Source organism: Sinocyclocheilus anshuiensis, unplaced genomic scaffold (assembly GCF_001515605.1).
Source record: "Sinocyclocheilus anshuiensis isolate Anshui unplaced genomic scaffold, SAMN03320099.WGS_v1.1 scaffold200, whole genome shotgun sequence".
NCBI classification, from domain to species: domain Eukaryota; kingdom Metazoa; phylum Chordata; class Actinopteri; order Cypriniformes; family Cyprinidae; genus Sinocyclocheilus; species Sinocyclocheilus anshuiensis.
Window position 1 is genome coordinate 432,895 of NW_015558595.1, and position 16,155 is coordinate 449,049.

Consider the following 16,155-nt stretch of genomic DNA (forward strand, 5'->3'; position numbering starts at 1 on the left):
GTGTGTGTATGTGTGTGTGTGTGTGTGTGTGTGTGTGTGTGTGTGTGTGAGAGAGAGGGGGGCCACTCAACAGATCATGTTACCCAGCCAGTTGGCAACAGACAAAAGGCCACTAACCTTCTCTCTCTGTCGTTTCTTCCATTTTTCTCCCTACACCTGCTTTTCTTTTCTTAGAAAAGATAAGCACATTATGAGAAACACTCATTCTTCCATCTATGGCCAAATTAAGAGAATAATATTGTTGTGTGTGTGTGGTCAGACTGTCAGACTTTAACAAACTGTATGCAACATTATTTATCAGAACCGTTTTAAAAGGAAGTCAAAGGTATCATTACTCAAAAATGAAAATTTTGTCATTTACTCACTTTCCAAATATTCTGAATTCTGAATACTCTGTGTAACATAAAAGAAGAGGTTTGGCAGAGTGTTCAAGCTGCTCTTTTCCAAATAATGAAAGTGAATAGGGACTGGGACTGTCTTAAATTTCTGTCTGTTCCTCAAGAAAAGTTATCGGAGAATTTAAATATAGTTGTATGGTCTATTTTTATGTTAGTTTTATGGTACTTTTTGTCATTTTGGAGCTAATTTTCTGTAATTGATATTAAGCTAAAATAAACTACAATATTTATGAAAAACAATGAAAATTAGAAATGGTGCCTTGGCATTTGAATTTGTAGTACTATAACTAAAAAAAAAAAAAAGAAAAATAAAGCTATATAGAAATGATAAACTAATTAAAATGACAAAAGCACATAAAATTACTCAAACTTAAACTGAAATTGAACTGAAAATGTAAAAATGCAAATATTATATAAATATGATAAATACTATAATAGTATGTAAATAATACTAAAAACACTGACTCATTCACTTATAATAATAAAATAATGATAGATAAATAAATGATGAATAATTTTGGGGTGAACTTTAAAGGCCTTACCTTTAAATGTTGTCTGTTGATTTTTAACTTAATATTATAAACCACAAAATGCTGGAGATGACCACAAAAATTTCAGCTTGGCAATGCAGTGTTTTGTCCAGTTCCCAAATTTGGCCTTGAGCCTTTCACAATTATGTGTTTGTGGGACTGTTCCTCCAGCTGTTCCCTGTTATCAGACACTGGCCAGCTGTGTGTGTGCGCGTGTGTGTCGAGGGATTGCAGTCACTTCACCGGCAGCTGTCCAGCGCTGTTTCCGGTCCTCAGCTGTCATTCGTGATTTGCGGCCCTGCGGCTATGTTTCTCAAAAGCCTTATTACAGACTTTGTGTTTGTGAAACCGACATAACAGAGAATTTATATATGAGAAACTCTGTCCTGTAAACACCCAACCAATTTGAAAATATCCCACTTTCTTTTTCCAGGTGCAAATAAAGTCATTGATGTGATTGATGTCGCAAGACAGGCAGACAGCAAGCTCAAGCTGGGAGAGTTCGTGAAATATTACTACCAACCTGAACGACCAAAAGTGTTAAATCTTATCAGCCTGGAGTTCTCTGATACAAAGTATGTCTGTGTGGGAACCCATCGTTTTCCTTTCTATGCAACGTAACTTCAGCTTATTTTACTGGTTGATAACACTCAAGTAGCATTAAAATCAGTGTTGTTGCATTATACATTTAACACATATAAATGCTTTTTTGAAGTCTAATTTTTGTTTTCTTCTTTGTTTTAGGATGTCCAATTTGGTGGAGGTTCCTGAAATTGCGCAGAAGATGTCCTGGGTTGAGAACTACTGGCCTGATGACTCGTTCTTCCCCAAACCATTTGTGCAGAAGTATTGTCTCATGGGAATGAAAAACAGTTACACAGACTTCCACATCGATTTTGGAGGAACTTCAGTGTGGTATCATGTTCTCTGGGTAAGAACTAAGGCCTGTTTTATGATGTGAATCTGTTTTATGAAGTGTACAGTTTTTTTGTATATGACCATCTAAATGGTTTCATAAGCAATTTGTGGAGATTCGGTCATGTGATATTACAGTTATGTAAGTGATAAGTGCTGATAAGGATGTGGTTTTTTTTTGCAGGGAGAGAAGATTTTCTACTTGATCAAGCCGACTAAGGCTAACCTTGCACTATATGAGTCCTGGAGCTCATCACCCAGTCAGAGCGAAGTATTCTTTGGGGATAAAGTCGACAAGTGTTACAAATGTGTGGTGAAGCAGGGAACTACCATCTTCCTCCCCACTGGTGAGAACGCAGAATCGAAATCATTTTTGGTGTCCATCGAAAGATTATCCCCACCCTTCATTTGGTGCCCAAATAAAATCAGTTAAAATTAATTTTAAATTATAAATTAAACTATATTAAAATTAAAAATCATTAAAATGTTATTTCATGTCAGAATTGTCAGGGTGGTACAACTGTCATGATATCAAAATGAAGAAACAAGCATCATTAAAATAATGAAATTTTTACAGAAAACCTTAGTTGTTTGCCACGATCTTTTAATATTATCATAAATCACGTGGTGCAACAAACATGTACAAACCATAACTTAGAGTCCCTCATGGCTATGTGACAAAGAAAGGTCAGTTCAGGTTGTGAAATGTCATGTGGTGTGACTCCCCAAAAAGTAATGATATTTATGAATTAATAATTCATGATATTTGTAATGTCACGTTTGTTACTTTTTTACTATGAAACCTATATTTATAAACATTTTTAAAAAATGATGATTAAGATGTGTACACTCACATGTTTAAGGCATGAGGAAAACTGGTATTACTTTTTACTTGAGGGTTACACCACATGACATTTTTAGTGTCATTACTTTGAAACTTTTCTTAAATTCTATAAATATTTTTCAAAAGCATATGGAACCAACAGTAATACAAGGAGTACATTGCCAAGAAATTAACTAACTAGATTTAAAAAAAATGTTTCTTTATTTATTGTAGATGCTCTTATTTGTCATCGACCCAAACAACGACATGCCTTTTGTATCCTTGTTTGACCCCACATTGCAAAATAGCATGTGCGCTTTTGTAGAAAAACACGTACATGGTACGGCAAGGCGAAAATAAGATCAGGCGGTTTCCCAGAGCTCCTGCCAGGAAAATGTGGATCAGCGTCCAACACAGATGACCTTTGTTATAGTGGGAGTGTTGGGCAACGATCTTCGCTGAGCAACGTGGTAAACAGTATAAAAACACTCTGATGGGCTATGATGCAATTCACGTGCATCTCACCGAATGGAAAGAATGTAGAATGAAAAGTATCTGGGCGTTCCTTTAATCGATCGTCAGAAGCGCTATGTTAATTCAGCATGCATTTAGAGTGCTATAAATGGTCTTTAACCACTGCGGAGGCAGTAGACGTAACTCTTCTTGCAGCAGGGATTCATTATGCATTACGCAGCATGTGTATTTGTGGCGTGTGAAAGTGAGCATGTGGGTTTCCCTCCTCGAGCAGAACGTCACATATGACGAAGCAGAAATCCCCTTCTTGTTTAGCAACATGTCTGCACACGGTGGCCAATGCACATGCAGCTAGACGGAGAGATAAAACTGATATTTCTGTCAGTGGCAGTGAGGTGTGGGTGTGAGATAACTCTATATTTGGCTTTTGCTGATGTGTATTTGTATGTGTGTGTATACACACTGGTTACTGTTGTGAATTGTGTGTGTACACTGTATTTTGCTGATGTCTATGAATATCAAGGCTGATTAATACAGATGGAGTAATATGCCATGGTTCAGTGTAAGAGAGTTTTAGCCAGTTAATGGAACTTAAACTTCAGTTCTGCTTATTTATCTGGCTGGCTGACATTGGTGAGGTTTTGTAAAAAATTTGCCAATTTAGTGACAATTTGAAGGAGCTTTTTCCCAAAAGAAGTAAAAACTGCTTAGGCTGTTTCAAAGATGCTGAGAGCATTGTAGGGATGAAAATTGTGAGAATAACTTGTGGTAGTCTCAAAGTGATTTTGTATTGTAAGTTATGTGTGCTTTTTTTTTCTGGATAAAATTAAAATTATATTAGATTTAATACAAATTTTATTAAATTAAAATATTAACATATCAATTATTTTAAATTGTTTAAAATATACTAAATATTAATTCTTAATGTTTTCTTTAGATTTTTATTCAATAAGATTTAAATATTTTATATTATTTTAATCAGTATTTTTTACTTCCTGAATTAAATTACATTTAAATTATGTAAATTAAATGTAAAATGTTTAATAGATTAAATATTAATTCTTAATCCTTTGATTTTTAAACTAAGATATATGCTAATTAATGAAATGGGTGTTTTAACATGGTGTAACTTGCTAGTAGTGTTTAATCAAAATAATATATATATATATATATATATATACAGATGATTCAGAGACAGAATGATGATTAACTATTGTTTTTGGTTTAGCTAGTGAAAATGAACCAGGTCTGCATAAAGTAATCTTTCCCGAGGCCTGAATGTTGATCTCTGTTGCCCTCTACAGGTTGGATCCATGCAGTGCTCACTTCTCAGGATTCCATGGCGTTTGGTGGGAACTTCTTGCATAACTTAAACATAGGCATGCAGCTCAGGTAAAATCCTGAATTAATTTTGATGAAGCTTCTCTGTATTGTTACTGTCACTATAGTTAAGTTCAGGTTTCTAAACGTATTCCTGCTGGAACTGAACTACCTCTCCATCCACATTTTAGGTGTTATGAGATGGAACGCAGACTGAAGACTCCAGATCTCTTTAAGTTCCCCTACTTTGAGGCCATCTGCTGGTATGTGGCCAAAAACCTTCTGGAGACCCTTAAAGGTGAGTGGGACAGGACTGCTCATGCAGGGCAGGATTTTCCCAAACTGGGAAAAATGAGGGAACGTGCAAAGGGTTTGGGAGTTGATGAAAAGCTAATAATATGATTATCAATAAAACACTTACTAAAAAATGATGAAATATGTGTTTACCTCCATGTCATGTCATCATAAACCAATATGCAAATGTAGTTCCTTGCATAAATGTAGTTGTAGATGTAGCATCATGATCAAGTGAAGATTCAGATTGAAACATGTTTGTGTTTCAGAGCTGCGGGAGGATAAATGTCAACCTCGGGGTTATCTAGTGGACGGGGTGAAAGCTTTAATCTCATCACTGAAGACGTGGCTGAGGAGGGAGGTAAGAAAATGTCCGCTTTTTCTCTGTCATTGTTTTTATAGTAAAACTCCTGTGGCTGTTGTACATGCTCATTTTCTCTGTGTTTCCTCTGCAGTTAACTCAACCCAACAGTGAGGTTCCAGACAATATCAGGCCAAGCCGTCTCATTAAAGCTCTGACCACAGAGATCCGCTACCTGGAGGTAAGACAAGCCTGAAGAAGCTGAGTGGTTTTGAATGGGTGATGAGACCATAATTCACAGGTCTTTAGACATAAGCTGCTTTTTATTTTGATGTTCACTTTGCAATGTTATGAGAACTAGGGATGTCCCTGAAGCTGAATACTGTGTTCGGAAAGGAAATGATGCATTTTACAGAGCCCCTAAAGGGACATGGTGATGGAAAAAATATGTGACGTGAAGAAAAATAAGTTGCAATGCTTTTGCGTTGTCTCACAATTATATTGGGTAATTATATTGTATATAATTTGCAGGCATCAGGGAGCCACTATCAATATCGGGATTGAAAACGCTTTTGAATGTGCGCTCGCGTTTTACTTTCACGAATTCACAATCATGCGTACTCTGTGTATAGGGAGTGGCGGTACTGATTTTACAAGATATTTGTCAATGACGCTATGGATCTGTTGCGCACCAAATCCTTCGACATCAGTCAGTCATCTATCCTTACTATCTTCATGCGATTAGTGAAATTTTATGTACTTTAATGTGACTGACTACCGCAGCAAGCCTAACAATGTCCCTTTAGGGGCTCCGTAGATTGCCTTGTATTGCTTTTCCGTGCCTTTCCGAATTCGGATTTAGACTTCGGGCACATCCCTAAAGCTGGGGACACACTACACGACTAGCTGAAACACTCTAAGACTGAACTCTGAACGCACTTAAAGACTGTTTCCATCGACTGGAACAGATTCTAGTCTTTTGACAGTCAGAGAGGAGCACAAACCTAATGACTGAGTCAGTCCACAACACAACACTTAACGACTGGCGAATCACGACTAGACAAATTTTGCTGAACCAAAAAAATAAAAAATTAATAAATAATAATAAATAAACTCACAATAACTTAACTGTGCAAGATCTTGTACCAAAACACACAGGGATGTCAACATACACCTGGCAGTATTTATTTGCTGCAATTTGTGCAGAAAAATAAATCAATCAATCAAAGTATCCAATTATAAGATCTACCCGCAACCCCTCCCTTTATAAAATGTAAAATATATTTAATATTCTTAAAATGTTTCTTTTTCCTTATTTAAATGTTTGCCCATTAATGTAATGGCAGTTTCTACATGGTGCAACACGGCTGCAAAAGCAGCTCCTCCAAGAAGTTTAATTGATTTGCTGTGTTTTCTTAAACAGGATGAATCGAATAAAGCTGAAAAATCTCAGGGAAGTGCTGAGTGGCCTTTAACACGCTCATCACTGGAGAAAGGATATCAGGTACAGCGGGCCGCTTGGCGGCTACGAGACCATCATCATCATCATCATCACAGCCGCAGACTGCCCTCTAACTTGGATGTCTTGGAGCTTCACACACTGGAGGTTCTCCATAGCGTCATTAGGCTTTATCATTCCTTATCATATGACTGTAATGCAATGCTATCAAATGATTGTAGAGGACATTTTCACCTTGATATTAGATATGTTCACTGCTTTAGCAGCATGCAATTATTATTATTCATTTCCAGTATAAACACCTCTCATCTCTTGTAACAGGACCCAGACTTCAGCTCCAAAGTGAATGGCAAGTTCAAGAAAGTGTCTTCGGTGTCTGCAGTAGCTGTTGAGGGTAGTCATGACAACGCCCTGCGCCTGGTGCTGTGTAATGGCAAAATTATGCGGTGAGGGTCCTGGTAGCTTCACTTGTTTTTTGACATTAGATTGTCTATCTATTGGACACTAGCTGTCATTCTTATCAAAGCTGATACTAAGAAAAAAATACAATCATACTGGTAATTGTACAGCAATATTAATCTTAATAATGTTAATAATAACCAAACTGTTTTTACAGTAATTGAACATTATTTGTAAAAGAAAGTTATTAGACATTATAAGAAAAAATTCGAAATTTCTTTGTTCTTTATTACTTGAATGTTATTTTGAAGCAAAATTCCATGCCATTGTTTTCTTTTAACTTGTAGACATCTGTATTATTTAACTTGTATTGGTATATTGACTACTAAAATGTTGGTATTGTGATCCCCCCCCCACCTCTACCTCTTAATTCTTGGCGTGATATAGTTTGATTTATACTAGTATTCTTTATACTAGCTTTATCTCTTAAGATTTTTTTTTTAAATAGAAATGTATGTTTTTATTCATCAAGGATACACTAAACTGATCAAAAGTGACAGTAAAAGTTTTTACATCGTTACAAAATAAATATATATATATATATACAGTATATTTCTGGTCATCAAAGAATCCTGAAAAAAAAATGTAGCATGATTTCCATAAAAATATTAAGCAGCACAACTGGAATAATAAGAAATGTTTCTTGAGCAACAAATCGGCATATTAGTATGATTTCTGAAGGATCACATGACACTGAAGACTGGAGTAATGATGCTGAAAATTCAGCTTTGCCGTCATTTTAAATAAGTGGATCCTTGGTGAGAAGAAGAGATGTCTTTAAAAATAAATAAATAAATAAATAAATAATAATATTATTAAAATCTTACCAACCCCAAACTTTTGAATGGTAGTGTATGCTTATATTTGATGTATTATAATTAAATTTTATTTTTTATTTATATTTTATTTGTTTATTGTGATATATTCATTATAGGAATAAAATGTTATTTTTTGAAGGCTTTTTGTATTCTAAACATCTCGTGAAGAAGTGTGTCCTCCTTCCTCACAGGGAGAGGTTCTCTATCAGTAATGTGGCAGCCAAAGAGAATGGAGTGGAAATGTTGCAGTATCATCAACACGGGATCAAATTTGAAAGCCTGCTGATGTGCCCACAAGAAAAAGTGAAAAAAGAAAAGCGAGAGGATGAATTAAGAGTACACTGCACTATCAAGAAACCAGTCAATCACGGTGAGTTATTCGGAGCTGTAGAGGATGTCGCAACCCAGTTTTCTCCAGAATGCTTACATAATACTGAAGCCATAAAAAGCATAATTTTCTTCTGTTAATAGTGATTGATTATAATGTAAAAGGAGATTTGTTTGACTCTTGTTATTTTGTCAGGTCTAACTGAGCAGACAGAACTCAGGACAGAGTCGCCACATGTAGAGTCTTCAGACAGTGACTCAGAGTCAGAAGCAGAAGATTCTGCTGAGGTGCTGATGATGTCCAATAAGCTCCCCAGGAGCTAAACACTTGGTTAAATGGCTTATCATCTGTCCATCCTAATCCTCTCCATCACCCTTTCTTTAAACAGAAACGCTCGGAGTCAGAGAGTTCTGAGGAAGAGGATGGAGGAAGCAAGCGAGACTCAGGGAGTTTTGTGGAGCATCTGAGCGGCCGGCCGCACGGCCACCATAAGCAAGCGCTAAAACGGTACGGCTGCCCTTCATTTTACACACCTGAGAAACTTGGCACAGTTTAAAAGCTCATTTTAAGTCCCTTTTCTCTTTTTTTTGTGCTAAAATTGAAAACTTCTTGTCCGCAGAGAACGTCCTACCTCACCGAGCACAGCTGATGCCATTCAGGGCATGCTGTCTATGGCGGGGCTGCTGTGTCAGCAGGCATCAGCAGGGGGCGATATTTTACAGCAGCACTGGTGGTCCAGTCAGGGTAACGGTAACAGCAACAGCAGCAGTGATGCGTGGGACAGCAGTGAACCCTGTTCGGCACCCCGCAGCCCAGAGGGAGAGGATGGGAGTCTCAGAGAGGAATATTCATATAGAGAGAGCTCACTTTCTCCTCCCCTCCACCCCTCCAAAAGACACACCCCCAACCCCACACCTATCAGCAACCAGGCCACTAAAGGTAAGCTGACTCAACTTTTATTACTTCGGGGGAAAAAAATAAAAAAATCATAGTAACAATAATATTTGTATTGTTATTTCTTATTAAAGGAAAAATTTTATTTGCCAAAAATCATATAGAGGACCTCTGCTGACCCTCATAACAGTGTATCAAAGTCAATAATTTGACCTTTAAAAATAGATTTTTGTTGAAACTATATTTTTTATCTTGAAAAAAATGTGAAAGTATGAAAATTGGTTTAAAACTATATTTTAATATATATGTATATATAACCGAGACTTGTCATATATATATAATTTAATTTACTTTTTTTTGTGGAAAATTATGATATTTGTTACATTTATTTTTGCCTTAGAATATGTGAAGGGACATTTTGAAAATAGTTGTGCACTCACATTTATTCAGAGTGCAAAGAAAATGTTTTAGTTATTACTTGGTTACACCACATGACATTTTTAGAGTCATCAAATTTGTCAAAACTTTTCTTTAACATGGTATAAAGGTTTTTAAATATCATTTGAAATACAGTAAATACATTTAAGTATGTTGCACATTATAAAACGGATAGTTCCGGTCCTTGATTCTGATTGGCTGAGCCATGTTCGAAGCTGTTGTAAATTTGAAATGCACCTGTAAATTCACTGTAAACCACGGCTTCTTGGCGCTTATTGCTTTATTTTAAACTACATTTTTAAAGGATTTTTTTTTTACCCACTTATATGACGTTTACCAATAAAACATTCTTGGGAGTTCACAAAATCACTCCAAAAATGTATGTTCTTGGGTTAACAGTAATGTTTGCAACTATTACTGCTGAAGGGCTAGTATTGACTTGAAAGCTTTTGCTTATATCGTGTTTTTGTGGTTTTATTGCAGGAAAGCGTCCTAAGAAAGGACAGGCGACAACTAAACAGAGGCTTGGGAAGATATTGAAAATGAGCCGCCATAAAGGCTTATTCCTGTAGCATGATGACGTGTAATAAATCAACACAGCTGCTTTTCTTTATACGCTGGGACTATTATCACACACACACACACACACACACACAGTTCTCTTACTGTGCATGTTTAGGTGACAGGGTATGTTTAATGGCTCACTTGTTTTCTTTTTCACAATTCACACAAAATACAACACGTTATCCATCAGCGTAGGGAAAAACTGCTTTACTTTGGACAACATTTCAACATTAACAGCCAAAAGTTTCAAGAGGAAGCACAGAAACGGATGGTCGGAGGTCCAGAGAGCAGCGTGTAGGAAAACGAGCCGCAAGTGTGTATCACGGGCTGAGGCCTCTCCTCTCCCCTCCCCCACCCTACCTCTTACCACATCTGTAGCATGAGTGTCCAGGCGCTCGCAGGCTAAGGACATCTTCCTAGCCCTCTACAGCCTGACACTGTCCTTCGGATTCCCCTCAAGTCATTATCAATCTGCCTATTTCTCTCTACTTTGATTGTCTCAGGCTGATGTGTGAGCTTTGGAAATGGTGCTGAACATTTATAAATCCGTCTCCAGTCCCCTCTGCCCCTTTAAGCAATAATTGTACAGCAGTGAGTGATGTATTGATGATTTAGTGGTCCTTACTTTTAGGATGCACAGGAAGTCCTCTCATAGTGGAAAGTATTGGTCATAACAGTACAGCCATCAAAAGAAATCAAAAAGTGGCAAAGATAAAAAAAACTACATGATTTTCTTTGATTTAACAGCGTTTATACTACATTTATTCTTGGGTGGACATAAATAGGTGATTTAAAGGAATATTCTGGGGTATTTTTTTATATAAAACGTTCAAGTTCTTCTCATTTTGTAAAAACAAAACATTAGATTTAAAAGATGTTTTTACATTGCTAGTCTGGCAATCCTTGTATTGCAGGTGCATCAGATGTTGTCAACCTTTTTTGTATTTTTTTTTTATTCCGAAAGCTAGCGAAATATTGCTTTCACACTGGGAAAATTGAGGAAAATACGTTGCCACGCATTAATTTGCCTTTGTCACAACCCAGTGGCCACAGAGAGGTACTGCACCCTGGAGCGCTGCCTCTCAAATACTGTATGTGGTGTAGTTTGCGAGGACTAAATATGCTTGTCACGTGATTGACAGTGATCTTTCGCTCATTCTGCATAATTTATGTTTGTTCGTTTTAAAATATTTTGTTGACTGAACAGCTTATTTATTAATTTCAAAGATATAAGGATTTATATTGCATTGAGTTTCCTGTTTTTCCCTTTGCATTGGATAGTTTTGTAAATAGGAGTATAATTTTGAATGTTACCGATTCAAGAGGAATGGGATTTTGTTTAGGTTCAGCTTGATGGATTTTGTAGTTAACACATTTAATGCTACTTAAAAGAAATTTGAATGATTTTAACCTGTTAAATTTACCTCTGAAATATTAGTGCAAATTGAGTTTGTTTGAATAATGTTGCTTTATGTTGTTTTTATGACCTGTTGAAACGGGACAAAAGAATTTAAGTGGGAACAACAACAAAAAAGTGGTATTTGTGTGTGAATTTCTTAGAGAGGCTATGAAACGTTTTCTCAGGGAACATCGAACAGGTGACATCTTTGAATTCATCACCAGCACTGTCATACAAACTCATTTTATACTCGTTTCCACAAATTTGCCAACAAATGTATGTATTCCCAATAATTTTACTTTTCTTTTCTTTTTGTCCAGTGGACGTAAATTCCAGATTCAGAACAAAATCATGTTTTGAGAGCAAGTTTTGTGGAAACATGTCATTGCTGTACAGTATATTTAAAAAAATGTTGGACTTTGTGCATAGAGCAGCACCGACAGATTTTGATCAGCTATTCTTGATTGTTGTGTAAGAGGTCTGTTGGCTCGAAAAGCAAATGCACTATTTTGGATGACTTGAGTTTGATAACTGCTAAAACTCGGGCTTTGTTAAGGTTTTGAGGTTTGCTCGTGCGCATGTGTTTTATGAAAAAATGTTCCTCTGTTCCCACTCACTAACCTTAATATAGACGAGCACCCTTTGTAAATTTCAGCTTTCTGAAGGCAACAGCTCATCTCCTTCATATTTGATCAATCGAGCTGGTCTTCAGACAGGTTTCTTTTGACGCATTAATTGTACAGTATTTGTTAATCTCTAGCATTCATTTCCATTTTCGACTGTGGTATAGACGTTAACGTCACTGTGTTTTCAAATGCTGTGTTCTATTCCTCCTCTTCAAAATGTCCCAGAGTTCTCTTTGGATGTGATGGATTTTCTCCAGTGCAATGTATATATACGATGAGGGAAATGTTTTGTAGATCACACTGTTTTCCCCTTCCCTTTACCAAATGTTTAGTGATAAAACACTGTTCTACTGACTAATTGAAGTGTTGATGGCTTTTATTTCTTTATTTTATAATGCAACTTTAACAATTAGACTTGATAATAAGTCCATATACATAACAGGAACTTTCAGTTTCCTCTACAGAAAATGTGCGGGTTTTGTGATCTGGTGCACATCTGCGAATGCAAAGCAGAGAAGAGAAATATCAGTTGTCAACACCAGGTAACTGCACTGAGGAAATAAGCTATTTCTCTTGTATGTAAATGAGTTACACATATGTACATTGGGTTGTTGGGGGTGAATCTACTCTTCATCATCAGGTGGAATTCCCAGCTCCTCATCTGTCCATGCTGAAGTGTCCGGCCATGGGAAATGACCCTAAAGAGACAATATAGTTAAGTGGCTGGTAGTCTGTTTATTATGAAATGGCTAAAAACGGTAACATTTAATCCCATTGCTCATCTATTTTGATGCAGTTTCCACTCACCAGTACGGCGTCTGGATCGTGCCAGATGTGCCACAGGATCCAGAACCACATGGCGCCGCTGAGCAGCTCTGCCTGAAACTTCTGGTTCCTGGTGAGCTGAGGAGATTGTCTGTATTGGGGTTCAATATGAGCGCCACCTCCTGCCCTAAAACACAGCCGACAGAAAGATTACCAGTACGTAAGTGAAATTTTATGGCTAGCAGTGCTAATGCAAACCCATGGTACTACAAACCATGATATATGCTGATACTGACAAGCTTAACAAATATATATGGATATTTATAAACAAACAAAAAAACCTACAATAATTAAAATTAATAAATTGTTCATAAAATTTGATTTTTTAAAATCTATTATATTAAATTATTTCTGTAATACATTAATTTTTAAAGTACACATTCACATATTTTTACATTTATTTTCTTGTTCTTACAAAGCTTAAACATTTATCTGCATCGGACAAACAAGTAAAAAGAAATAAGGAATTATCTTTTAAGTAATAGTAAATGCATCATATTAGGACCTATCTTTTTTGAATTTATAATAAACTTCATTATTAGACCCTTAATGCAATTAACTACATTTACAAAGTACAGTGGTACTAACATTTTTTTAGACAATTTATCGTAGTTTTCCCTTGGTACGAGCATGTGTTATGGCAAGTCCCATAGTAATACCAACAACTATTTTAGACCTTGTACTTTGGAGTACATTGCAAATACCATTGTATGTGAAAATATAAACACTCAGTGCTATGGTATTACATGTACTATGGTACGACCAGGGTAAACACTTCTAGCCTCTACTCTATAGTTATATCCCGCTATCTAATTCCTAATTTATAAATCTGGCTAAATTCCGTATATTTAAATTGAATTAGCGCCGTTATGCTTCTTACGTATTATTTAGACTTTCCAAGAACCAAACTACAGACTTGACTGTATTGAAGCAGCACGTTTAGCCTGTTAGCGTCCTGCTCATAAACACTCACTTTCTGACGGTCATCTGCTGAGGTCCGCGTCTGAAGAGCTGCAGGCCGGTTCGGAGGACACCCGCCGTCCTCCTGAGAGAAGACATGCTTATATTTGTGCCACCACTCTATTTTTAAAATGGCTTTGGCTCGGATGAGCTGCGGTGACCAGATAGCTAAATGTCACCTTAAGTTTGCAGCGGCTGTTTCTTTGACCTGCTAATAACGAGCGCTGTGATTGGTCACTTAATACAAGGCGTTTTAATGCTACTCACTGTCTGCTCGATAGAGGGCGCCAAATACCAACTGAGAAAAGATCGACTAGGGCTGCGTTCAGCCCCGACAAAAACGGTGCAAAACGTTTTTTAAACGGAAACGGTGATGCGTTGAACACCCTGTTCTGAAGAGTTGCAACTATGGCAGCTGTTCCAGGAAACATGTCGTTCAAACCGGAAACCGTAGCAAAACGTTTGAGCTTGAACTTGCCCCCGGTGTTTCCAAAAAAATTAAATAAGCATAACAAAACATGAGTGTTAAAATGTATAAATTAAGTTTTTCCAATCAACTTCATATAAAATTAAGTACTAAATTTTGTAATTTATGTTAAAATTCACTCTGTGCAATTCAATTTTATTGTACTTTATTTGCATTTATTTTATTATATGCATTACATGAAGAAATGTTTAGGAAATTGTATTAATTCAGACTATGAAAACAGGGCACAGGAGACAAGTAATCATTATATCTGAAATAGTACTTTATTTGCACAAACAGCAATAAATCTCAACATTTTCTCTACTATTGTCTTTATGACTCCGAGGACTATTGTCCAAGACAATATTCAAAGGGCTGGGAGAGACTAGGAGTGTCAGAAGAATAACATAATTAAATATGACTAATCCTGTGATTATATATATATGTTTCAAAACTGTATGTTTGGCAATTAAATATAAGCAAATAACAGTTCTTTAATGAAAAAAAAAAAACAGTTTACAGGTTATCAGGCTACATATTTTAGCATATTAACCCTGTAAAGCCTGACATATAAAATAAATAATAGTCAGAATAATCAATTTTTTAAAATGGAATAGTTTATTGAACCTCCTTATTAAATTAAAAAAGTAAATGTTTTGTTTCATATTTGATATGTTAGGCTTTTATGGCCCAGAGTATATAAATGAATGTGGTGCTCATACTTGAGGAAAAAAACACATCAGTCTTACTCAGAGGCCCATACTAAGCAAAAATATGCCATTTGATGTAGATGTTATTTATGTGGCCAAAACATTAGATGAAATTCTGATATCTTGTAATGTTAAATCAATAGCATTTCTAAGAGTATCGCAGACTACTTATAAAATGCATGTAAATATCACTCAAAATCTCTCAATAATGGGTTGGTAAGATTTACATTTAAATAGATTGTGTACAACAGGTTTTAAAGCACATTTTTGATCATGTTGATAATTTACAGGCCTTAGAAATTAATGTATAAAATATGATACAGAAGGCTTTATAGGTTAAATTTGGTCATTTCAATTTGTTGTTTCAGCCACCTGATTACAAACCCCTGCACTTTACTAACCATTATAATAATGATATTTAATTTTAAAACCGTAACATGTTGCAATTCGGTCAATATACGATGCACTTGGACGAAGACGACAATTTCGTTGATCATGTAATGGACAAACATAGGCTACTAACAAGTTAAAACAATGTTAGCAACAAAACCGCTTGGAAAATTGCGCTTAATAGACTTTATTAATGGAGCCGGTATGAAAAAACAACTGCAACTCACTGAGCAGTGCGCTCTACAGAAAAAAAAACCTCCATTCAATACGCCATTTACTAATCATCATCCCCAGAGCAGCGCAGAGGCGGCGTGGGGTCGACAACATGGCGGCTGAGGAAACACGAGCAATGGAAAAAGGCGAGCAGATCATGCAGCTCAAAGCCACGACGTTACCTGACATCCATTTTAACGAGCGCGAGAAACGGATTACTTTGGACGGCATTATGGCATCGCACAACAACGATGCGAGACCTCAGCCGGGACGTTTTCTACACACGATTCGCTTCCTGATCAGCACCGAAACAGGAAACGCGCGCTCCAGTCCCTTTTGTTGCAGCTCATATGCGGCTGTTACTGTGACGTAATACACGATGTTCTGACTTCTCAACATAATATCGCTCTCATAATAGCAGCTTGACCTTTAAGAATTACCAAAACACACAAGATATTAATATTTAAAAAAAATAATAATAACTTCGCACTGCCAGCCAACATTGATTTTTGATTAGGTTGTTTTATCTTTTCAACGATTAATTCCTAGCA

General features: G+C 36.4%; 2 protein-coding genes across 2 annotated transcripts in view; one reads left to right on the forward strand and one right to left on the reverse strand.

The window, feature by feature from the left end:
* Positions 1-11,018, forward strand: part of kdm7aa (lysine (K)-specific demethylase 7Aa) — a 21,439-nt gene extending 10,421 nt beyond the window's left edge. The window contains 14 exon segments of the mRNA XM_016475792.1: positions 1,362-1,503; positions 1,673-1,859; positions 2,028-2,190; positions 4,445-4,532; positions 4,652-4,758; positions 5,024-5,115; positions 5,210-5,296; positions 6,479-6,676; positions 6,815-6,960; positions 7,983-8,161; positions 8,315-8,406; positions 8,508-8,626; positions 8,739-9,058; positions 9,935-11,018. Coding sequence (XP_016331278.1) covers positions 1,362-1,503; positions 1,673-1,859; positions 2,028-2,190; positions 4,445-4,532; positions 4,652-4,758; positions 5,024-5,115; positions 5,210-5,296; positions 6,479-6,676; positions 6,815-6,960; positions 7,983-8,161; positions 8,315-8,406; positions 8,508-8,626; positions 8,739-9,058; positions 9,935-10,023 — 2,009 coding nt within the window. The 3' untranslated portion in view covers positions 10,024-11,018.
* A 1,377-nt stretch (positions 11,019-12,395) lies between these two features.
* Positions 12,396-14,046, reverse strand: ndufb2 (NADH:ubiquinone oxidoreductase subunit B2). Its single transcript, XM_016475790.1, has 4 exons — positions 13,839-14,046; positions 12,848-12,992; positions 12,643-12,738; positions 12,396-12,536 (listed from the first exon to the last, which is right to left on the reverse strand). Exons 1-3 carry the CDS (start codon positions 13,922-13,924, stop codon positions 12,664-12,666), a joined length of 306 nt encoding a protein of 101 aa, XP_016331276.1. The 5' UTR covers positions 13,925-14,046; the 3' UTR covers positions 12,396-12,536; positions 12,643-12,663.
* Positions 14,047-16,155: the final 2,109 nt, after the last annotated feature.

Coding starts and splice junctions, on each gene's coding strand:
- ndufb2 (XM_016475790.1), bottom strand. CDS start 13,924: ATGTCTTCTCTCAGGAGGACGGCGGGTGTCCTCCGAACCGGCCTGCAG. Junction 12,993..13,838: donor CAGCAGATGACCGTCAGAAA/GTGAGTGTTTAT, acceptor GCTGTGTTTTAG/GGCAGGAGGTGGCGCTCATA. Junction 12,739..12,847: donor ACGATCCAGACGCCGTACTG/GTGAGTGGAAAC, acceptor TTGTCTCTTTAG/GGTCATTTCCCATGGCCGGA.